The sequence below is a fragment of the Varroa jacobsoni genome, unplaced genomic scaffold (assembly GCF_002532875.2).
Source record: "Varroa jacobsoni isolate VJ856 unplaced genomic scaffold, vjacob_1.0 scaffold_1478, whole genome shotgun sequence".
NCBI classification, from domain to species: Eukaryota; Metazoa; Arthropoda; class Arachnida; order Mesostigmata; family Varroidae; genus Varroa; species Varroa jacobsoni.
The window spans coordinates 58,799-84,395 of record NW_019214380.1 but is presented as its reverse complement, the minus strand read 5'-3'; the positions used below and the strand labels follow the sequence as shown (position 1 = coordinate 84,395).

At 39.3% G+C, this 25,597-nt stretch overlaps 1 protein-coding gene across 4 annotated transcripts; it reads right to left on the bottom strand.

The window, feature by feature from the left end:
• Nucleotides 1-1,528: 1,528 nt before the first annotated feature.
• LOC111270492 (uncharacterized) lies at nt 1,529-20,314 on the bottom strand. 4 transcript variants are annotated; one of them, XM_086972506.1, is made up of 10 exons: nt 19,365-20,314; nt 8,423-8,545; nt 7,859-8,081; nt 7,022-7,131; nt 6,460-6,656; nt 5,565-5,593; nt 5,342-5,430; nt 2,640-3,194; nt 2,329-2,422; nt 1,529-2,240 (listed from the first exon to the last, which is right to left on the bottom strand). In XM_086972506.1, exons 1-5 carry the CDS (start codon nt 19,423-19,425, stop codon nt 6,499-6,501), a joined length of 675 nt encoding a protein of 224 aa, XP_086828632.1. In that variant the 5' UTR covers nt 19,426-20,314; the 3' UTR covers nt 1,529-2,240; nt 2,329-2,422; nt 2,640-3,194; nt 5,342-5,430; nt 5,565-5,593; nt 6,460-6,498. The 4 variants fall into 4 exon arrangements, with proteins under 4 accessions (XP_086828632.1, XP_086828633.1, XP_022706478.1 ...); XM_086972507.1 differs by having other exon boundaries at nt 1,529-2,171; XM_022850743.2 differs by having other exon boundaries at nt 1,529-2,422.
• Between the last annotated feature and the right edge of the window lie 5,283 nt (nt 20,315-25,597).

Here is a 25,597-nt window from a genome sequence, read left to right as displayed (position 1 = left end):
TAGCATCTCTTCCTTAGAATATGCTAACTATTCGTACGTCGGGGTCGATGTTGTCCGTAGCAAGAGTATCCAGTAGCGTTACATGAAAGCTTTGCTTAAGTGCCTTTTCTCAAAATGTATTAATTAAAAATCATATACTCAAAGTAAAACTTCTATCAAGTCGATTTAACCAATGATGCATTTTTGATTCCCGGCTGATCGTTGTCGTTACTCTATAATGGGGTACACGATGCTTTGTAAGACCAAAAAAATATGGTAATTTTTCGAATATTGAGGTTAACCTTTTTCCGCGACTTCATTTAACGAAGAGCATTAATAGGATCGCGGGACTTCGCCTCGACATCAACTTTGGTATCAAGGTATTCCAAACCCGTCAATATGGAAACAAATGTAAACTAGAGAAGAATGCTAAGCGATATTCAGCACAAAATGCCTCTCTTCCGGTAACTTCGTTTAGGTACCTATTTGGCATCCTTTCACCAAACTTTAGTCGTGTGCTTTCTAAAAATTACCCGTAGAGTAGGCTTTCTTCGCAGTTTCATCTGTAACCCTCGTATTTCTCCACCTCCACGACCCTTTCCTCATTTTTCGAGGGGAACCCTATGAATTGCCTTTTTACTTAGTTTACAGTACGCTTGCCAATTAACAAAATCTCAGTTCGCGTTTTCATGAAAAAAAAGGATGCCTTTCATTAACGAGAGCCGTTGTTAATGAATCGGTTAGGCTGTTTACTGGACATCATAGGTAGCGGTTAATTGCGGATGACATCTTCTTCGATAACCAATCCTGATTTACTTGAGCGCGTTCTGAAGACGCATCAGGTGCTTGTGTCAAAAATAAATGGTATGCCGACTGAAACAGCAGCTGTGAAAATAGAGTCATGGAGATGCCGAAGAATTGAAATAGAATGGTACTTCGTAACAAATGGCAAAACGATTTTTTCATAAGTAACAAAATTTAAAGCAAATAGTCTCGAAGCAGGAGACCGGCAATTGCTCACTAGATCATTTTTTTTTATTTTCAGAGGATAGTGCTGAAAAAATGTCGGTAAATACACTCGAAGCTGTTTTTTACTCTTTTTTAAACTTTATAAAGATAACGCTATACTGTCAAAACAATTTCTATGCTAAGTAGGACCTTTGCTTTGCTTGTTCCAGGATTCTATAGTTTGTAGAATTTTATGTAAAAGCGGAATACGTAGTCGTTGAAGAAAAAATTAAAAGAAGGTTACCTTCGATCAAATGTAGCAGCGCCCGTTATATTCAAACAACCGTACCTGCCTGACTTATTGTCTGCGCCTTATGGGGAGAATGTTTGCAAACACAAGCCATACACGCTTTGCAATCACTCCTAGTTCAGAAGATCTATTGAACTTTAACGATATTTTAATACTACTTTTATTCTTTCGAAAACAATATGCGAACACGATACAATTTTACGTATCTACGGTATTTGCTGTACCTATTATTAACAAACGTCGTGTTACGCAATTTACTACTATCAATTCAAAGTAGAGAATTACTGTAGCTTGATTTGTATACTCATTATAAATCGTTCTTGTTTATTTACATACACTTTTCTATGGCATTTACATTCGCTCGATGCGCATTTTTCAAGCTATATAGCTACGTATTTTTTTGGTATCATAATTTGTCTCATCATCAACCGTGTCTACAGTAAAGCTGTTATTCAAATAATACAATGCATATAGTATCTAAGTTCACATAATACATTGCATATAAAAACAGAATATTAACAACATAATTTACAAATATTTCAAGTTTTACGCCGTCTGGTGTTGAACAATAAGTTAAAATAATCTATCATTCAATTCATGGCTAATACATCTTTGTACAAGATACGTAGGTCTGATGACAACGATCGACGAGCGTCAGGTTAACGAATTGTCTATTTCACGATGCCGAAACTGCTTTGTACATATGAAATAGACATGCCTCTTTTTCCTTTTTATAAGACGTCTTCTATTAAGTATGGCTCTATATAAGAAAATCTATAACATATACTATTAGTTACACCCTGCAGGGGCTTGGGAAGAATAGCCGGGACGATTTCTGGGGCTGAATAAACAGACTTATATGAGAGCCGTTCCAAGTCGTATCTTTGCCAGTACATCCCTAGCCGCTTCCCATGATACTATTCTCCTTGCTGACCTACAATTCCGCCGGATAGAGCCCGATCACTAAACTGTTGATTGTGCTGTCCATAGTACCGCCGCTGCCCTAAGGAGCAGTCGGAATTTGGTTTCATTGCATGTAACAATTGACACTTGGCTACCCTATTTAAGGGTGCGCACCTCATCTTCCTTACCTTGTCAAATATGGATGATATTTGGAAAAATCCTGTAGCTCTTTCACTGGTGTTCTCCGCACTTTCGGCTGAATTACCATTTGTCGATATTAGCCTAGAAGTGTCATATTTGTTAATAATTTATATCTATACAGTTTAAACCTTTTAGAATATTATATATAAGGAGCTATGTTCACAGCACGGGCAACGGTAAAAAAGAAAGAAATCACAGAAGAAAGAAATTGAATTTATTATAATATTAGCATTTCGTCTCCCAATGGAAAGCCAAAATTGAACTTTTAGTTATTTTAGAGTTAGGTAGACATCTTTACCGAAGTAATGGGTTCTTTTTTCTTTCCCGCCGATGTTTTTTGCCTGCGAATGCGTTCGATTTCGTGGCTTCTAATGCCCGTACTGCCGATACTTCCACCAAAGCACCCTTCCATGCCGAAGTTTATTCCACGTTCAACACAAATCGGGAACTCGGCCGAAACCAGATCTTGCTGCGCTGAAGACCAGCACCCGAACCTGCTCCATTAAAGTTTGGAGTTCCACTGTCATCTGAGTCCGCTTCATTGAAGTTCGGAACTCCGTCAGGGCTTGAACCTGTTCCACTGAGATTTGGTGCTCCATCGGCACCTGAGCGTGCTCCGTTGAATTTTGGAACTCCGGCGAGGCCTGAACCTGCCTCATTTAAGTTTGGTTCGCCATTAGCGCCTGAGCCTGCTTTGTTAAAATTTGGAAATACTCCGTCAGAGGTGGCACAATCTGGCACTCGAGACCCAGATTTCTTTGGCGAATCGGACTTCTGATCAGAAGTAGCGTATAGCAACTCTGGAGGTTAGTGGATACGTCCAACGGTGGATCATAATGATGAAAATACGGATCTGAAAGACACAATAACTAGTTATTTAAAGTAAAAATGTACAATTTTTTGATTTTGTGAAAAATAATTTATATTAATTATATATTAAATATTTGTCTGTCAAAAAACTATTGAAAGAATTGACTATTCATGCAGTGTCCCTGCCCGCCAGCTGGATGCAATCATTTGTTTTAGATTAAGGTTTTGAGATAGCCGAGAAGTTTCAGCACACCAAAACAATCCATGAATTTGATCCCATCTCATATGAATACTATGTACTCTGTTAGCGGGTCAAAAGGTTTCCACGCTGATCCTCGTCTTCCAAGAGTGTCCCACAGCTTCCAGTCCTTGAGACCCTTAGGATGCTGCTACGGAAGCCACGAAGTGCGCGCTCAGATTCGTACCTACACATCGCCCACGCGTGTTTCTTCGACATTATCAGCATACTGGTAGTATCTTTTCTTCTTCGAAAACTCTCTCCTCGTTCTCAGGCCGCCAACAATTCCATATTTTAGGTTAATGTGCATTAGCCTTCGTGTACAACTTTACGACCAATCGGGAAGTGAATAGGAAAGACATAATTTTTTCAAGATGATGCCTATTTCTGCACTGAATATAAGTGAAGCTGAAAACCCCAACTTCGCTTACATGGTTGGGTATGAAATGTATGCATGCTTATTAAATGAAACTTTGAATCTAAACGTATAAAGACGCATCTTTTTTGCTAAGTGTATTTATAATACCGTATCAAGGACATGACCTTTTTTTTGTTAAACTTGGTGAAGAATTGAGCGCTTGTAGTAAATTCTCGTATTCCATGCTTCAACCTTGTCTCTCGTGCAACGGTCCTTGTTTCTCACCATAGTAGGTATCATTTATTTACACAGGTGACATAAATGCCGTATAGAAATATATGTAAAGTACCAACTGAGCCAAATAATCTTTCTGACGGGCTCCTTTGCGTGTTCCTTATGGTCGTTTTCCACTTCGATGTTTGCTTGGGCATTTGGCAAATAGCTTTGGGAAAATGGCTTTCTTTTTTTTGGAGGTTAAGGGCAAATGCATTATGCAGACCGGACATCATTGACTGTGCTTTGTCCGGTACTGTGGGACTCTCACCCACTAAACCCTGGACCCCTTTATCAGCTTGGGCCATGGTTCGATATATGTTTGATATTACTTCGAAACCATGACTTGCAGGAACGGTCATTTCATCTTCCTTCCCTTTGAGCCGTTCCAGTCCATCCCCCATTCTGGCTTTCCTCCTGACTGTAAACTCTAGATCTCAAGGGTGGCCGTTCTCCCTGTACTTCCGCTAATTCCAGTTGTTGTGCATCGGGCCCATGAATGTTTCGGGTATGCCCTTCATCTATTCTCTTACGCCTCTTCCTTTCTAGTTGTTCTTTTCTTTTCATCATATCGTCAAAGAAAGCCGTAACTTTGGCCCAGTTCGTCCTGTCCTTTATCATCATATCCACCATCTCCTTAGCACTGCTCTTTGTTAGTACTTCCCTGCGTACCTGTTTGTCTCTGAGCACGTTAAGTGCCTGGCAGTGAGGTAGAGTGTGTTCTACTCCGTCCTCCATGCCCGACTCGCAGAGCACACAGATGTCCACTTGCGTTTTGCCAATCTTTGTCATGTATGTCTGGAACTGTCCATGTCCCGACAAAACTTGGCAGGGTAATATGTTAGCTCTCCCTGACTACTGCTATACCATTTTCTGACATCTGGTATTAGATGTCGGGTCCAGCTGCCAGGAGGTTCTCCTCCTCCGTAAGTGCGTGGATTTTCCCATTGCTACTGCCATTTATTCATTGTATCCTCCCTTGCCCTTATGTTTTGGGAAAATGGCTACGTGTGGATGCCCGCGCTTAACTTGACCTTGGTCTTAGATTTCTTCTTCTTCACCTGCACAGCGACAAGTTACAAACTTATCAAGAGTCTGCGTGCAAGTTATGACGGATTTCGTTAGACCGGCTTCTAGATACGAATTAGCGAGAAGTAAGCTCTACTGTTCAAAAAGCAATGAATCAGCAGCCTTATATCATTGTCGTATTCCGACACTTCAAACAGAATCGAAGAGGACATTGTCCGGCATATTATGCAACGTATAGGGATTGATTTCACGTCCTTGACGAGCATCGGCGTTCTTTTCTTCCTGTACTCACTGTTTTTTCTTTGCATCGTCGTCATCAGCGTCTTTGAGGATGTGGTCTACGAGGTCCCCAATCGCTCTCTTCGCACATGGGCCATCGCTCTGGAATAGCGAAGAAGTAGTAAAACACGGAGGGAGTGAGAGAGAATCACTTCAAAACTAACAGATAATCATATGACAAAAAAGCTTTATTATGTTATTGCCAAAGAAGTAAGCCAATTTTACTATGTGATTACCTCGAGCTGAAGAAGGACAGCCGGAGTCGCTGGTTCAAGCCCCGCCACCCACGGACATGTAGTGCACCACAGACGTGATTAAATAAAGAAACAACGAATATGTTATCACTACAATGCATAAAAAGCATCTTAATATTACACTTACGCTTATTTAGTTGGTAAGCGCTAGCCGCTTTCTACAAACGAATCGAACAATTATGTATGTTTTTAATAGTAAAGATAACATTTTATTTAATGTCTGACCGTAGAAGCTCCGTCGTTTATTGAGTACCCCTTCTAGAAGTCTCAGGGAGCTAGTTTGTATGTAAACGTGCTCCCATCGAATATTTAAATGGCCGAGACACAAACATCAAGTAGGTCTCTAATAAACTAAAAGACTGCTACCGACTAAATTACGCTGTTTTTCTGCTTTACTACCGAAAAGCTAAGCATAAGGCCTATTACTATTTCGTGCTAGTTGACGTTAGGCCTATGGTAACATACTGATCATTTGCTCAATCTTGAAGGTAACTCCTTTACAACTGAAAAAGATCTCACTGAAAGAGCCTTGCTCGACAACCAAAGGCACATTTAGTTTGAGATAACGCGGCTAAGTTACTATGCTTGTAGAACCAACTTGATTGTTCAGATAATCTGTAATTATTTTTATTCTTTCTACATCAGACTTGCAAGGGAGTATTATTTTAACTTATAACTGTTGTCAGTAACCCGTTAACTGCAGTCGTAAAATAAATATTTTTCTCGTTACACGTCCATTGAACGATCGGAGCCACGGCTGTCGCCCGATTCTCTTGTTCTCTCGATGACCTTTGACAAGCTCAGTAAACAACTGCTATAAACGTTGTCTGATATGCCAAAGATGTAACTGAGAATCGTCGAAATTGAATGCAATTACCTGTCCCCTCCACTCGTTGAGGGCAGAGCTCAGCTCCTGCTATCCACCTTCGCTTCGTGTGACGGAACGCTCCCGGTAGCGACAACGCGCCCGATCTATAGGACAAGGGTACCGACTAATGCAATGAGCGAACTGCAGATCGCATTCGCAAAGCTGCTGACCGCAGCCAGTATAGGGACCAAACGAATCGCTTAAGGCTGTAGATGAAGTGGACGCATAAGTTGAGTACAGGTTTAGCCAAGTATTGCTCATTATAGTAATGTTTCACCTAGTAAGTTTGTATGCATCAAACGTATCTTCCCCGTGATGGCCTGAATTTCCCTGTGACACTTGAACATATGTAATGTCATAAATTCGAACTTGCGCGTAGGTACATTACTAGTTAGTTTGCATTTAGTGCTATCCTGTGTGTACTCGGACGTGTTTTTACCTACAAACATGAAATAGAACAAACTAAATGCTTTTTCATTTTATCACTTCACTTTTTCCATGTAGATCCTAGTTGAATAAGCAATTTTTCGAGATTCCTTTTCTCAAACTGACGCTCAGTTAATATCCTTACTGCAATAAGCGAATCCCGATCCGGTGCAGTGCCAATAGTACGGGAGCAAATATGTCGATAGATGCGAACAGTGCGTCGCTGAGTAACACCAGTCATGCTCGAGACAACACCTGCTTCATAATAATAGAAGTGATAACCAAGAAAGATTCGTGCAAAACAATATTTATATATGAAAATAATCAGAGTCTTAGATAACGTCTCAAGATATTAGGCATACATCTCTGGATTGGCGAAAGTTTGTCGTAAAATCGTTACTAGCGGATACGGCTTAGGTTTGTATTTGCAAGGTTATAGGACATAGATGAGGACCTTTCAAATTGCTACCTATTTGATATCTGTCTTCAACCACATACAGCTTGTAGCATATTCAGCAGGAGAGCAAAGCAAGAGGAGGAAGCCGACGTCAATCTAACAAGCAAAGCTATATCTATACAACGTATGTTGCTTTTATTTGTCCTCAATTTGAATTCTAAGTATCATCCTTAAGCGTCAGTCCACAATTTATGCAGCTGAATAGTGGCATTTGCAAAAAAATGCTCATGCGAAATGTTGTTATGTGGTAGCTCTTATGATCTACCTCACAAAAATGGGTTCGAGTCAGTGAACTGAATAATTGCATTACAATCGACCACAAACCCACTTTGTCTCGCTTACGCTGATTTGGGTCTACCTCTAAGCAGTACCTCCATGTCAGTTAGACAAACCTTTGACTCAACGATCTGTCTATTATGTTTTTAAACTTAAATTGACCTGGTCAAGTAGCGAGATATTGTTTCTCTACTAGAAAGGATGTAATATCTAACAATACGACTGACAGAAACTCAACAATGAACTCACATATCGATGGGATCCACCGGGGCTCCATCGCCCAGATATCCGCAAAAACACCCATAGCCGTGAAATGAGAGTGGACTACATCCAGTCACACACTTCAACATGGAGGCAAGCTGAAGAACTGAACGCCGACGCCTAGACACTCGAAGCCGCGAGGAAGTATCAACGATAATTATTGAGCTGCCATTGTCGCGTTTTCCGCTGCCATAAACATGCGTGCCATCAACTGAAATAAGGGCTCTGCATGTTCGATTATACTTAACAGCGAACAGCGAAGAAATAGTAGTAATTGGAAAATATTGTTGCTATAATGTTGCCGTTAATTGTGTGCTAGTTTGCTAACTATTAATTGGCCCCATACGAATAGCTTCAGACTTAAAGCACAGCTTCGCACGAGTTCCGATGCTCTATTTCAGAACAAACTCTAGCCCTGAACGTCATCTACTACTAGGTCGGCGGTGAGATATGGAAACGAGTCGCGTGGAACTTGGTGCACGATAAGTCGCATGACGAAACAACTGAAAGTTCATGCTAACTTGACAGAAGTTTGCCTGTTAATAACCTTACTTTGCGATGATTGCTGGCTGAGCTGCTGTTCCTTGCCTAAATGTGATTCCTTTTTTAGCGTTTTTCTATAATCTGCCGTTGACTGCTTCAATTTCACGCTGGCTCTTCCGTTCGGCAGTGTTCCTTAAAACAAAAGAAACATTTTTTTCAACGCTGGTCTTGTGTGAACGATATTTGCAAGATATTCATACATCGTATTCTCAAAGTATCCACTCCCGTTTAAATTCGCTTAACAGGTTCTCACTAGATATGCACGTAACGTGTAGGAGTCTCCGTTTACTCTAGTTTTCCGACGATTACCTTGAGAACGGTAAAGCCTAGAAAAAATTGAAAAACTTCGCTATAAAACTGTCAGGCTACTACGCTATAAGGCTTCCATCAAGTTACATCTTTACAATTTGCTCTTAAATTTCACTTTCTCGAGTTTTTAAATTAATTGATGCAGTTATTCTCAAATCACTCTGTAGATATGTTTATTTTCTGAAAATTTTTCAGCTTCCTGAGAAATTTTGTTAGCCTAGCACCGACATGTTCCCCTTTTGTTGTTAAGCCAACACGTGTAGAAGAACATTCGTTCGCGATATATCACACTCAGGGTCGGTATTACGGCATCGTTTCGGTTCACACAATCCTCTAATGAAGTCCATGTTCACCAATTTATTTTCCTGCAGTATTATTATAACTACAAATTTACTAAGATATCTGTTTTATGCGTCGTCACCGTTTAATCTATACTCTTTGGCAATCAGGGACATTTCTATAGTCTTTTTATAGCGCCGCGCCCGAACAGTTTACAATGAACAATGCAAGACAAGCCTATCCCTGTCCCGCTTACTTGAATAGAGCCCATCGCTAGTGGGAAAAGTAGTAAGTTCTGTTACATAATAAATACAACAGCCTTAAATAAGCCGGTCAATGTAGGGTGAAGCTATTTGTTTGTTACCAATCTGACATGCTCATTTGGTTAACTCGAAGTCGATCCCGATGACCGAGACGTGCCCGTCCCATACGTAATTGTTGTTAAGTGTCATTTCCATTGACGAAATGGCGTTTGTTTGCTCGTTGAAGAGAGCTGAAACGATCTGAGTTAAATGATTAGGCACCCAGCTATTTTATTATCTATTCTATTAATTACTAGCTTTCTCTAATGTGGAACAAGGACACACATGGGGGCAAACATTAATGATACTTAGATACAGCTTCACACCACTTAATGTTTGTAGTTGCAAACATATTCAGGAGCGACTGTAGGACAGAGCAAAAACGCACCACAGTAAGGGTAATAGCTTGAGTCACCAATTTAGTTTATGAGAACAGGGAGGCACTTAATTAAACAAGTAAACGCCAATAAATGCCCTGATGAACCCCTGTCCATATAGCTCTTCCATAGATAATGTAATACTTGTTGTTTACAGATTTGAACACTGTATTAAGGAACATTGTGGCTTTCACTAGCATGTTGAAGCACACAGTTGATAAGCTTCTGCTACTTGGGACATAGCTAATGCAGTGGGCTCGGAGTACCTGTCCTGCTTCAGATTGACATATTGTACGTATGCGCATTCGCTTTTAGCCCTCATGCCCATAGTATCTATAAGAAAGCCTCCAAAGGAAAAATAGGTGTGTCATTGTAGGACAGACTAGAAGGTTGCTGGTCTTCTGCAAAAACGGTTGCGAATCAACGCAATCAAGGCTCACAAAACGTATCCCATATTGTAGGTTTTGATTGAATTATACAAGATTTTTAATAAGCGCCATGTTTTCCATTAGTAATAAAAAAAGAGGTTACATGCGCTGGCGTATGAGCCCTACTCGTTATGACAATGCCTATTGCCGTCGTAAAATTCATAAAGCTTAAAAATAGAACGCTTCTAACTCCGAAGTCCTGTTGCTAATGGGTTTGGCATTTTTACTCCAGAACTTCAATAGATATGAGGTTAGTTCGAGACCATGGATCTGTGCATTTAACTATCTATCGCAGCGACTAGCAACTGGACTTGCGAAACACAAGCAAATCAACGCAAAGAGAGTTGCGACATTTCGATGAACGATAGCGTAAAATGTCATTTAAAAATGTCCTTCAAGTTAGACCCATCTATTTTTCGGCCATATGTCTTCTTTTCCAGTATCTCCCGTTCAGATATGAATCGTACGGCGTCACATCGGCTACCTAAACAGAATAATTTCACATTGCGCTCATCTGTCAATAAACTCCATCATATATCTGGATGCTCAACACAGAACACGTCTCACAGATCTGTGCAACGCAATCGAAATAGGACTAAACGCATCGCCCAGTTATCTGAAATAGGAAAATGCACAATAAAACTACAGAGTATTTGACCAGTAGATACATGCTTAACCGGATATGACTCAGTTTGAATGTTTTTATTGGTTTACGTATATATGTATATTCAGATCCCACCCGTTCTTATTCGAAATAGCTCTCGTAATCAAGCTAACGTCTCTTATTCTTTATGCCTTTTTCGATGTTATTACAAGGTCTTTTTGGAATTCTTTGCCCTTTGTTGAAGTAGAATAAGGCAATGCGAAGGTTTCAGGCTTTCCTCTCTCACAAAGCTTCACCGGTGAGTTCATCGTTCTTTCCTGCATATTTCTAAAAAGCTTTTTCTTTGCATTTCTATTATCTCCAATAGATAGCAATCCGCTCCCATCTTACCAATAAACACGTAATGTTTTTACATCGACGGTACCGTCGCCTGAGGGTTAATCCTAATAGAGTGCTTTAAGTAATAAATGCTAGCTCTTAAGTTTCTTATGCTTCGACCATCGGAATATAATTGACTCATATCTTCCTTTATAGTACTTAATGCTCGACAATCAGGAGGAATGAACAGCTTTCACGCGATAGGGTCATGCTCCGTTGAAGTCGGCTGGTGAAGACAAATTGCTTTTTTTCCCTTTGTTTTTTGATTGAGTTAAACGGATCTAAAATTACTAGCCCCTGGTTAGTTTGTGATTCCGCTAACATGGACCCATCCTATGAGCAACGTGCTCCAGACAAATAGACGGGCGACGACTTCGAACAATGCATCACCTACACGACAGTGAAGTAATCCGTGGAGAGAGTAAATGATTAGCGAAGAATCGATATATTTAATGGACAGAATAAAATTCAAACAAAAGGTGTCAGGGTTTTTACGACTTTTGAAGTTAGTAAAATGTACCAAAACGTTATAATGAATACGGCAGTTTCTCAAAGTGCTCGAAGGACATAATATGCTAGCGTAAATATCCGCAACGCCGATGTATATAATCAAATACTATCTCACAGATATAATCAAGGAACGTTTGCATCGAGAAGAATAAATTAGGTTGTTCTATTTATGTGATCGATTAAAAATTAGAGTTTGGTCATCATGGTCGGTTTGCTGATTATATAAAGCCCTATGCATCTTATCTCTACGTTTCCTTTTACACATTTAGCTTCTATAGTATGTATGTATTTTTCTTCCGATTTCTTCTTGATAATGCAATTCGCCGAGGCACTAGAGCACATTTACCTTAAACAAACAAATTTTTTAAGGGGCATATAGAACGTCGAATACACTCACGGGCGTAGTATGTATGAAGAATCTGTATTTAACGAAAAATATTTTCAGATGGGTTTCATTCCACGAAATCGTGTTCAACAAAATGAAAAGGAAAAATAGGACAACAAACAGCACGAATTCATTTCAAACATTCATTGTATGGAAAGTCTAAAGGTTTCTAGTTGTCCTACATCAACGTAAAGAAGAAGATACGTCACCACGTTAAGTTCACTGATCCTGATGCTGTTTGTATGCAGCGCAGTACAAAAGAGATAAACCTCCATTTTTCTTGGCTGATTCTCATATATGTATATTAAACTACTAAATAAGTTTTATTTTGTAATTTTACTCACATTGTCGCCATTAGTCAGCCATTATGTTTGCTCTTCTATTAGCTCTTCATCTATTAGCGCGTAAAAGTTTTTCGATATATTCTGATAAATATAGCTTTAGAATATATGCTTTACTTTTTGTCATGTAACTATCCCTCTCTGCCTCTGTTATTTTTACAATTACTTATCAGTATTTCTTTAAGGTGTAACATTAACAGCGTAATTTGTTTGCGTTTCTTAGTAGATTCATATAATTGTTTATTTTATAGGATGACTATATGTGTTCATTCATTTCGTATGTAAAGGTCGTGAAAATATCTTGATCATCCGTGTTTCGGCAGCATTAATTGGCTCATTTCATATATTTTTAAGACTGTTTTAGATCTATTGTTGTATCTTGTAGTAATTTTAAGCTTTTCACGATCATACACGAGTTTCGTTTGTGAGATGACACACGACCTACCACTGCCAATACACCCTTCCAGACGAAAGAATATGGGTCTTATTTATCTATGAAGTACAGCAAAACCGGCTGGATCATCTTCTAATTTATTTGAAATGGAAATTAATCATTCTGGGTTTCTAAGCTTAGTGGCAAATCGACTTACAGAATAAGGTTTTTCGTTTTTTATTAATTAAACGATTTTTCTCGATGCTAAAAACCATCAACCTATTTGTTGTGGCTTATATCATTATATACATATGCCATAGCGATCCTAAACAAATGAAGACGATTGTAGGCTATTCGGGGCTCCTATAACAATACGTCTAATTTACTTCCAACCGTGCATGTGAACCCGACTTTACTTTATTCTAATCCGATTCTCTCAATTTCAGTACCTGTCTTCATTTGCCCTTCATAAGTATTATACAATGTACGTTAAGGCTTCTGCCTTAAAATCTGAGAAAAAAGTGAATAGTTTAATTGTACATCTGGCATTGCTGTTAGGCAGTGCTTCAGACGGCCGGTTCCTAGAAACACAAAACGATTACGGTTACGCTATTTTTTTTTCTAACTTACACTCCTACGTAGCCTTAAATTTCGCAGATGAGCACGTTATCACTGCACCGTCACGGAGTCAAGGTCCTGACAATTTAAAATTAGGTAAATCCATCCCATTCACACGTCTTTCTCGCTGGGTACCACAAACAATGTTAGCCGCTATTTAAAACTATGCGAGTCTCTAATTGATATCCCACGAATTGTTAATTGCAATCTTATTACACTATTATCTTATGATCTGTTCTATTATCATGACGCACTGAAACTTATGCACCTTCTATGTAAAACAATTTGCTTCAGTCTCGCTTTTTTGCCCTCCACCTTTTTAGCAATATTTTACTGTAGTAATGCATTCACGTGAGACCAGTAATTGTTACGTACACGAAATGGCTCAGGGCGACACTCAGATGGAAATTTTCAGTAGCGATCTTTTCTCGCCATCGCCTGTTAATTCACTTACCCATCATTTCTCTTTTCGCAGGCGATGATTTTTTTAGGCTTATCTATTTCTTTGATAGATAAGGCTAAACTAGAGACAAAAAGGTCAATTTTAGAAGCGTCGGTGGAGGGTTAACGTCTCGGACAAGTCGAAGCTGAAAAAATCCACCAGTCGGCCGAGTGGTAGTCTACTTATGCTTGCTGGAGGCTGACGCGACCTAACAGATTGGCCTTTCTTTTCACTTAACTCCTATGCTTAAGACTATGCTCAGCGCCAATAAAATAGACATGAAGCTTATCAATGTTCACTTATAGAATATCGTGCTTTATGATAAGAACGAATCTAGTTCGGGCTTTATCAGCACACTAAGGAAGCCTCACGTCTTAGTTACTCAGGGACAATACGACTGAGACTAGTGACAAACGTTAGGCCCCAACTGTCGTTTTCCAACGGTTTTAAAATAACGAGGAGCAGACGCAAAGGGAATATTGCTCACTCGGATTCGCAACGCTTTAATTACCGTTCTATGTGCGAAGCATGGTTGCCCGTAATTGGTATTTATCCAAATACCGCCTATTTTTCGAACTACTACTGTGCCATTTCGTGCATAATAACATTTAGTCGTAATATACAAAGTTTAGTGGATCGTGAATTATTATTTTGTACGCACACGCACATCGAATATATCGTAGAATAAACACAAGGTCTCTCTATTTTATAGTAATCTATATATCTTAAGTTCGTAATTAGAAGCCTTATTTTTTCGATTATCATAGATTATCTTCACCTGCTGACGAAAACCGTGTGCACCGGGTGGCAGATTTGACCAGCATTTAATTCTGCTGCCTTTAACAACAGCGTGGCCGACAATCGACTCCGCCGAAAGATAATTTAGTATGTTAGAGTCGTTGTATCGCCTTATTGAATGAACTTTTGCTCTGGCGTTAGTCAGAAATATAAGAAAAGCATGAGGCGAACAATGGAAATGAGCTAATTGAAAAAGAACAGCCAATGAAATTTCAAAGAAAGCAAAATTAAATAAAAATTATAACGTAGACTTTAGTAGAACAGCGTTTTCAAGTATAGCTTTGACCAGCAGCCGCGTAAACGGCCTAATATGCATCTGATTCTTCAAAGCAGAAATAAGGAGCTCTCCAGGTCTTTGTGGGCTTCCACCAGACACACACACACACTCACTCACACACCGATAACGACACACGGTGCGCAAACGGCAGCACCAACGGCGACGAAGTGCATTACATCTCGTCGATTGAATCCTGGATCGTGCAGTTCAGCAGCTTCGAATAAGTTTCTAGCACAGCCTCGGGAAGCCCACTAGATCGTTTTGATTACAACAGGTCGATGCTCAATGGGATAACGAGGCCAAACAATGGAAGAGGATTTCAACGATTTAATCAATGCCCCTATGTTTGCTGGGCCGACAGACGCTTTCAGTGATCGCAGTGGATAGGAAACGACAAAAATAACAACAACACAGCAGGCAAGGAACAGTAAGAGCAAAATGGCAAAGAAGGCTGCGTGACATCGGCACACGACCTGACGCTGTTGCCTGCGCGTGATCGTTGCCATGATGCATAACGACGTAAAGAAAAAAGATCGAAGATAATTATTAACACATCCTAAACATATACGGTGGCAACAATAGACGTGGATAGGTAATGTACTGAATTATCGTCAGAACTAGCGATAACGCGGTATCATTGTATTGCGAAGGAAAGTATCTGTAGTTATTTTAAGAATTGCCAAGGATTTTGCGTAAATTTATGGCAAAGCATGAGAGAATATCTGTAGCAGACAATATATTGTACGTATAAAGCGTATATATAGCCAATCTTCATGCTTTAAAAGTTCTTACTTTCTTTTTACTCGTCTTTTTATTAAGTTATACTCTCCTGCTATTTCAACAGATGTAAAAGGAAAATCTCTCTTAAACTGGCGAGCAACTTTGTCTAAAATGTCACGTGGTCCTTGCTTTCCGCCACATGTACATATGAAAATAGATTTGAAATTGATTCAAATAAATGTTTCGAGTTCTGGAGCCGGTGCTGCCGCGAAACGTCAGACGGTTGGCCCTCATCACAAGGTAAAATGTGCTGGCTTTACCTTGTATCCAACCTGGACAACCTAGCTTATAACAAAAGCTTATAAAACGATGACCCGGTTGTACTCTACAGTATGAAACAAAAAGACAACAGAGGGCTGCGGGAAGTAACGAGCGGATAACTTAAGAACCTGCAACGGACCTCAGGGAACCTCTACAAGAGCTGTCGTTTGACACCGTATCACTGTAGGCATTCGGCTCGGTAGTTTACAGAGCGATTATAGAGGTGGCATTTTAGGCAAGGCGTTTTGAAATTCTTAAGGCTTATCGAAAAGAGTGTCGGAACAAAATTTATCGGACGCTCATGGTACATCACGCTGATGAGTCATATCTCGCGTATTTGCTAATTTTTTGAAATCTTGACGTTAAATATATGTTGTTATTTGTACGTTTCTTTTCAAAATTTTCTGCAAAGCGTCCTCATATATCTAGCTAGAATGTGTATCCTTTACCTCCATCACACGATTGGTATTTCAAACGTATATTAACTTGGACGGACAACACTTCACTTTCCGAATAGTATTAAGTTTTTGGCTATAGAAAAGACAATTACAAGTGTAGATAAGTAGATTGATCCATTAGCGTGTTACAGACGTATATCCCCAAACAGAACTCAACGCATACTGAAAATCCTACTCTAGCAACCATTCATTGAGTCTGTTTAACAATAGAATATATCGGAGGCTATAGAGTCAATTATGGGGAGCTTTTATACTTTCTAATAGTTTTGAATTATTGAATAGATCTATATATATATATATATATATATATATATATGAAGCACTTTAAGTGAATACGCAAGCTGCAAGGCAGTGCTAATAACGAATCCTGATTCAATGGCAAACATGGTGCCGTAGACGAACAGAACAGTTTTTGTAGATGGCTGAGCCTTATGCAGGGGCGGGTACTGCATAAACAAATAGGAAAGACAAAGACGAGCAGACAATGGGAAAAAATATGCAAGCTTTGCCCTTCAGCGATTAATGATAGCTCCTAACGGCTTTCGGATTATATAATACCAATCCTATTGTTGCCTTTATCAGGAACCCTTCGTATGTACTTCGGATGCGTCGAGATTTGTAAAGGCATCCATAAATAACAGTGACGTGTTCAATATTCATGATTCAAAGAAGCGTCGGCGGCATCATCAGCTCGAACAAACTAAGCATCTCTATCTAACGGAGCGTTTTCACTTCATCCATAACTTATATTATGTAATAAGTTTTCTTTCATTCACAAAATGAGGTTATATGCCAAGTTCCTGAGGCTTTTATGGGAATCAATTAGAAAGTGTTACACGAAACGTAGAAAATGACCTAAATACGATCAGTTACTTCATTCATGCATCATAGCTTACAGTATACATCAAACGGACATTGATAATCTGGTTATAAACTTGACGAGTTTCTCCAATGGTATAGGGGCTCATGGCCACAACACCCTATAGTATGTCCTAATTTAGAAGTCTAAAATAGGCATTTATGATAAACAGAAGTTCATAATAGGGTCAAGTGCGGCGAGCATCACTAGTTTAACAGGGTAATTACATTTACTGGAGTAGCAACCAGCACTATCGTAGCGCTCTAATTCATTATAGAGATACAACATTACATATATCGGATAGTCATATAGGAGGTAATCCTCATATATGGTGAATCGGATACATTCCGCAACAAGCTAGACAATCATCACACAACAGGGCAGTTGATGTAACCGTTGTTGTTTTAGCCTGAGATTGCGATTATTCATGTCGGCTTCGTCTTCGTATAAATTTGTTGTCCATACGACGAAATATTTACTTCTTCAAAAAGATCACTCGCCTGCGCCACAGTCTAACGGCCAATTGTAAGTTCTTAGCCTATACTGCGGTTCGCATGTCAGCGCCGACAAGGCGGGTCGGTCCGGAACGGATAGCAGCGTTTGCTTGAGGCATAAAACCGAACGCTACTTCAACCTGAAGCTGCATCCGACTGCACGGGCAAGTAGGGTGCCTTGTTCGGTCAATTACACACGAGAGAGACGTCGATAGAGGGCGAGGGTCGTAAGAAGATGACAGTTCTTCAAGTTAATTCGCTGCCGCTGACTTTTCACGCGCATCTTCGTTTTGTTCATAATCTTCTTTATCTTAGTAGGAACTTCAATAAACTAAAGTTGAGTGCACCTGACCCCAATGAATGACTTAATCACTTCGCTGGCTGACCACAGGTGGGATTGGTCAGTGAAGTTTTATGCCCAATCTTGAATCTCACTGTTTTTTAACACTCCGTCTATAGTAAATACCGATATGTTACGCCGTGTTAACGACTGTCTCGTATATATATATATATTCGGTGGAAGCAAAGAGTATCGTTAATGACCCACACTAGCTGGAATATTTAGGTCTGTTGCTTGAGTATGCATATAATAATAATAATAATAATAATTATAATAAGGGTTAACAATTAAGAATCACTGTGGCCTTGTAACTATAAATAAACTATATTAAAGGGCTTATAGTGTTAAGGTTTTCATAAACTTTGAAGTTCGTCACTAATATGTGACATGTTTCGTATAATTGCTTAACACTATAAGCTCTTCAATCATTTTAATAACGAGTTTGCTAAATCAGTTGATTGTTTTTTCCTTTTTGGCAGGCTTTTATATCTTGCACAGAAAGTTACCTCTCGTTTTGAAAAGTTTTTAAAAATTGCTTGCGTTTTTAAAGTATTATGTTTTCATTGTATTATCTGATATTAGTTCCATTTCAGAATAGATGTCGTACCGTATTGAATATATATGTGTTCAATTATCCGTATTTAGAATGATCGGCTTGAATAAATTATGCACATATTTTGCTATCTAAAATTTACCCCTTCTGTAAACAAAGCTAAAGGAAAAAATGGAAAGTATAATCATTTGTTTCGTCTTTACATTCATTATTTGGACGAACGAAGCCAAGGACAGATGCCAACGAATCATAATTACGATGGTGTAAGCAATTCTCAAGTTGCGGCCACTAGTTACTAGTAACTATAAGTATTAAATAAGCTGAGAGAACATTTAAAACTTTCGCAAATCCCCTGCAGAACAGCAGGATTGGCAATTTTGACGACTTTCAAAACCTCGTCAATAGAATTTGTCCACCTTGCCAAATGTTGTTTGGGCATTTATATAGTAGCATAGTAAACGTATTCAAATGTCATTCTCATTCAAACGATTTGATCAAAGGTGAAACTTCAGATGCAGCAGTGGCTGTTATGTACATAATCGCCTATTTCCGCAGCTCTATAAGCGGGCTTTACTTTTCGGTTGTGTCTTAACAGTATCTATTTCTATTATTTATATATAGGCTTAAGTTCGCTGTATATACGTGCGTCAAATAGTAGGATTTTCTCAAGGCTGCTACTCATTTATGCTTAAGTGATTCGTAGCTCTACATGGAATTGACAGTGATGGACGGTGGTACCACATTGCTATTTTATTTATGACAGACATTACGCAGAGTGTACTTACCTATAATCAGTACGAGTATGGCGCAAAGGTGCATGCTGGCCTGATAGAAGTGGGGCCACATTCTGGCTCTTGAGGGACGCCCACAAGTCCCTTACAGATTGCAAAAGGGGCACGATAGTAGTAAGATGATAGGGCGCATCAGGACACCGTAACTCATCCTGTAAAGAGAAAATCTGCATGGGAATTGCATAGCCGCGAATTGCGTCGCGGCGTACACAGTATCTAGATACTATATTTTATCCTTTAGAGAAGTTCACATCCGTCGAATCGTCCATCCCAGTAGGAAACACTCCCGCAACGTCTGTGTCCAAGACATTCGTATTGCAATACAGGCGCCTTACATGAAAAGCATACAGTAGTTTTCGACAACAGGTGCGTGTTATCGCACGGATGTTCGATCCTTAAACTCTTCACGTACGTCTTCAAACCTAAACGTCTATCAATTGGCAGCCTCACATAACAACAAAGTACTTGTCATTCACGTCTGAACAAACACTTGGTCTTTTTAAGTCTATGCCCTGTTCGGATTTGCTAACGAATGATTGCTCCGAATTTTGCTGACTGCGCTACTGATGGCAGCGTGATTTGTGCTTGCTAATTTTCGGCAGAGCCTTCAACATACGTGTGAACGCTAATCCTTATTTTTTTCTCGTTATCGAACATATCTCGGCCTTGTTTCTCGCTCGAATTCCCCTTCAAGTTCGTCTACACAAGGCACGGCACAGAGCCAACAATAGATTTCTTTTTGCCATACGCATTGTAAGTACTGTAATACTATTCCGCGCGCATCGCCACATGACCAGCTTGCATTTTGATTCACTTGATCGTCGCCAGATGCGTTAACTAACGGTATGTTATCGGCCACAACACCGTTGGATCTAACGGATGAGCGTAAGGGCAGCGCCAACAGCTAACGAAATAACGTGCGTCCGGTTGTGTTAGCGGTTGCAATGTCCGCTATTGCGTCCAGGGGTAGGCCCAAAGGAGAGGGTGCACGAAAAGTTCGGTGAGGGCAACTACGGCTGAGGCTACCGCTAATCCCTCCACACATACATAAAGCCCCACCCACGATTTCCACTACTTGGGCCAGCCACAGCGAAAATGATAACGACATTAACAACAACTCCAGGCATCGTTGGTCCCTGACGCACGCTGCCCTTGACTGTGTTACAAGGGCAAAAAAGGAGCAAGCGGACCAAACGTGAGCCAGGGGAAAAGTGACCCAGGTACCATCATTATGTTTTGTTCATGAGATAGATTACAAGAACGACACAAGCCCCTACTAACAACAATGACATAACCAGTGAGTATTGACAATGGTCAGTTAGTTGGTTATGTTAGTAATACATAAGATGACAATACATATTTATTGCAAATGACACAAACGACGACAACAACAAAGCTAGAGCTAAATTCATGTCGTCGGCACGCATTGATGGCTCAACAATGGATTAGCTGAGTGAGCCATATCTATTCGTTACTTCATCAGGGATGCTAGAGCAAGTGATTTGTTTAGGCCAACTGTTTGAATAAGTTTTGCAGAGACGATATACCCCGGATACCCCCAATATTTGAGTAATAGAGTCTGGAACACGCACGACGAATGGGAGGCTGGCAATGTCGAGTAACTGTTGCTTGAGAAAGTGGCACACGCATGTATTTATGGGCTAATCACAAAGGGTAATTTATTAATCTCGAGAAACCATTATGTGTGTATGCATGAAACTAAAGTATGATGTTCTAGATGAAAAAGCCATGTAGGCAGGTAATACACAGAACAAGAATATATCCAAGTTGAAGTAAAAGAGGCACTGGCTTGGCGTGTTGGAGATTCGACGTACGCTTAGTATGTAGCAAATATTATAAATTCGTATCTTATAAAGAAATAAATTTGAGTGTAAGTATTTGGAAAAAGGATTCTTATCTTCAAGGATTCTCAGCTTCTAAAAGAAAAGAGAGGGGCCTTCAGCTGTACCACAAGATATTTGATGCAATAGATTTCTTAGCCCATAACTATGAACGTTGGATAATAGAATTAGCGAAACTCTGTCTAATATTCAGCTGAAACCATTATTTACTACCTTAAATTTTCGGCCTATGTAGTAGGTTTCACTTAATGATCAGAGGACCTTTGGCATACGAAAATGCATTGATAATATTATGTCAGTTATAGCTGATGAACTAGTGACACAGCCGCCTATTGTGTTTAAAAAAAAGAAACCGGAGCAAATAGCGAATTCAAGTTACACTGCGAAATAATTGCGTGACCAATTTGTTGTCCCAAGGTAATCCCTCCGCACCTGCAATTTAAGTATCCATCGTAAATTACATCAACACTTAAGAGATTATAGAGCTAATAGTCACTTCGGTTGACAGGCGGAATGGCGTTTAGTTGATGACATTTATCGGAGTTAGTCGTTCTAAACCTCGTAATGTTTTTTCGGAGCTTCCATCATGTCAAACGTGTTGAATACCGTGCTAGAACAATAAATCGTGTTCGTTAGGTGACCAGAATTTGGTCAGAAGGTATCCCAAAATAGAGTTACAAAACACGTAATTATGACAGTGCTTTTTCAATTTTTCCCACAGGAAGATGTGAATTTTAGGTCAGTTGAACGATATCCGTGTGCGCACATTAGCGTCTATTATTTTCTGAAGGTCTGTCTGAGCCTAGGAAAAAATTATGACTCTGAGTTGAAATGCCTTATATCACACACGGTTAGCGAAAACAACTGCAATGTAAATGCCCAAAATCAAACCGATCTAGATTTATTCATAGCAGAAATTGAAACAGTATCTAATATTCGCTGTAATCTAGTGTTACTCACAGGTAAAAAGCAAACTATTGAACTCACCAGAAAACACTGGCCAATAGTCAGAAAAGACAACCACCCTAGCATTATATTCTTAAGGACAGAGATACGAGACTGGTCATACTAATAGTAGGTTTTCCCTGAAATTGCAGGAAACCACAAACATTTCCGGAACACAGATCCACGCGGATAATGTTGCGTATCATAGTATCGGACTTGAGCATCGACGGAGAACGCAACTTGAATTTTTCGGTTAAAAAAAAGAAGCTAGCAACGCAAAAAATTCTCCTCGCAAATAGCAGCTGCGATTAACCTGACAGCCGAAGGCAAAATATTAGACCGGAACCTACGGTTCATTATTAGGGGCATTCATGAATTCATGATAATATAAAACATAGCGTCAACTTTATAGGTAAATGTGGCGGAGTACAACAACCTAGGAAAAGCTTTGAACGCTGATAACCGCCATAAGGCAACTTGAAATAGGGGAGCTACTTAGACAAGTTCAAAAGAAAGTGGGTTACGTTCGAGTAAGGAGCTGATGTCCACAAAAGCTCTGCTCAAACTGCTTTAAACGCAGTCACTAGGCAACCAACCACCTAGCTAAGAAAAAGGAGGTAGCAACGAAACAATTAGGACTAAGAGTATTACCTGTAAAGCGTTTTCCAGAATGTTTATTACTGGTTTGACTGCAGTACTGATGATCACCAAGCGAACAGGTTAGGGCACCTCACCTATTGAGAGGAACCCCACCGGTAATCTAGTACTCAAGCTAAACAAACATTACAATGACAAAAACTAGTTTTTCAAGAATAAAATTCAAATAAATCAAGGCTGGCATGCGACTTGTGGGAGCAGTTTGTAACCGTTAGCAAAGTCAAGATAAGCATACTCGCTGAGCCTAATTAGAAAAGTGAAATGGAGCATAACGCATAAACCAAAGAGGCGCAATAAACGTTACCGTTTACGACTCCAACATGCGTGTTACAACCAGTAGTAAATGACAGGTAATCATCTTCGATGAGAATGGAAGGTTACTCAATCGTAGGTACTTACTCTTGATTTAGTGTAAATTTTGCCGCCCTTGGATAACTGGCCCCACGAAATTCAATTCGGGCTTAGCTTTAGGAATTGGAGCAATCTAATTATAGTCGATCGCTTTAACGGACATTCTACTTCGCGGAGTAATAGTCATGCAACGTCTAGGTAAAATGCTCTGAAAAACTGCATGGCGACAAATACCCTACATAAAATTAACTGCACTCACGCGTGCAGGTGGAGGAGCTGCCTCGGCTATCGATCCCGAAACTATCTCTACCAGCCTCCAACATCGTATAACCCATTGAACATTAAGTCACGAAGTCGAGACCGTTCCTGGTCACTTCTACATGAAGTAGAGCATGTGTAACCGCGATAATAAAAACACGCTGACCTTACGCTCTTAAGCAAACATTGGTCCGGCTATTTGGAATCACAGAACGGATCAACAAGCCTTCACACTGGTATTCCTAATTAATCTAAAAAAAGAGCGCCAAAATCTGAATGATGGCCTTAGAAAGCTCACTAAGAACTACTGATAGAACTCCAATATTAAAAGTAAAATAGACTGTGTGTTGATTTAAGAAGGTTGCTAAGAACGAGAATGTTACGCTCGTAACACTAGAATTGAATCTCCGACAACTTGTATATAAGTTTAGGAGTCTCTTTAGAGCAAATAAGTCACTTTACTAGGACAAACTCATAGATGAGCTCAATAACAATGTGTGGAGATGAACCTGTAAAATATTTATGTGCAAGATGTCTGACGCTGACTCTAACAATAAACTCAAGCTTGAATTTGTAACTGATGTTATAAAAAGACTGTTTAGTAGCTCGACAACAAAATTCCACAGTCCGCGCAGGGTAACTCGAGCTGTCTAATCCTCAAAAAGTATACAATCTACGCGGCCGGACGGCGCCCCTGCAAATCTAGTCAAGTGATTAATAACCCAGAATCCAGATCTATTTGCAGAGATTATGGATAAGATATAGATGACAAGGTCATTTTTAGTAGACTGAAACTATGCAATCCTTATTGTGCTACCCAGACTCGTTCGGGGCCAAAAATAACCCATTAGTGTATAGGCCGACATGGTCACTGAACGCAATTGTAAGGACACAGAAAATATGATTGCCTAGGGACTTCTCAAAAATAACGACATTCGATTTTTTAATTCTACACCAATCTGCCCAGCAGGGCAATTAAAATAGAAGGGACACACTTCGCAGACAACTTACATTTACACAAAGTTTTACTTGTATATAATTTTATATTCCACTCGATTTATAAGTATGCTTTTTAGAAGTTCAGCAACGGGCGTATGAATGGATGGAGTGAAGGAACAAACAGCGGGGCAACCAAGGAGAAAACGAACACTTCAAACAAAAAAATAGATACTATTTTTCTACCGAACTAAAATTTAACAGACATCTGCTATAAATCTATAATCGGAATTAAGGAGCATTACTTCAACGATAAAAAAACTATTCTTTATTAAGAATAGGAATGGTATTCCTAACACATGCAGAAGAAATTCCTGAAGTGTCTATTTTTTTTTTTTAATAGATTACGGTTTCTTCAGGTGTCTGCAAGGCAGTATATTGAAAAAGGTTCATATAAATGTACGTGTTTATGAAGCCTATATGTAACTGCCAGTATCGATGTGGGAATAACTGGATGTTTACTTTGAATGTAAGATAAGAACGGCTATCAACAACAATGATTTAATGTGATTTTTAGCTTTCAATTGGATTTCTTGTGAACTGTAAGATATCATTCAACCGGGTTTAATAAATATAAAACCCGGTATATATTATACATCAGAGCATACATACCGGTTGTAAAACTCCGAGAGATATATCGAAGGGAGTAACTTCTCGAAGTCGTTTGCATAGTAGATTGTCTATTCTAGTGAAGTACTGAAGTAATGTTTTCTAGCTAGGATCATCGGGCTTCGTGTATAGCATTTTTTCTACTAAACAGTATAGATATATATTCTGCTACTGGTATGTAGTTCAATCGAAAATAAAATTTTCGTGCCAAACACGTTTTCTTAAAGTAGATAAACTTTGAAATACTTTGTTTTATTATGACATGGTTCAAGAAATAAACTGTTAGTCGAAAAAATTTTTTTTCGAAAAAGTTTTCAAAAATTGTCTGAGAAATACATGAGAAATACAATATCCTTTTTACTAGCCCGGAAAAAAGTACCTTTAGCTGAATCCGAGAGATAAATAAATAATAAACAATAAGTGCCTTTGTTGGAATGACAACCCAAATGTCCAGTTTGTAAAACAATTTCAAAAACAATATTCATTTTATTTTTTAATTATCCGTATATCATTGGCAGCTATACATCATTATATAATGTATAGCATATA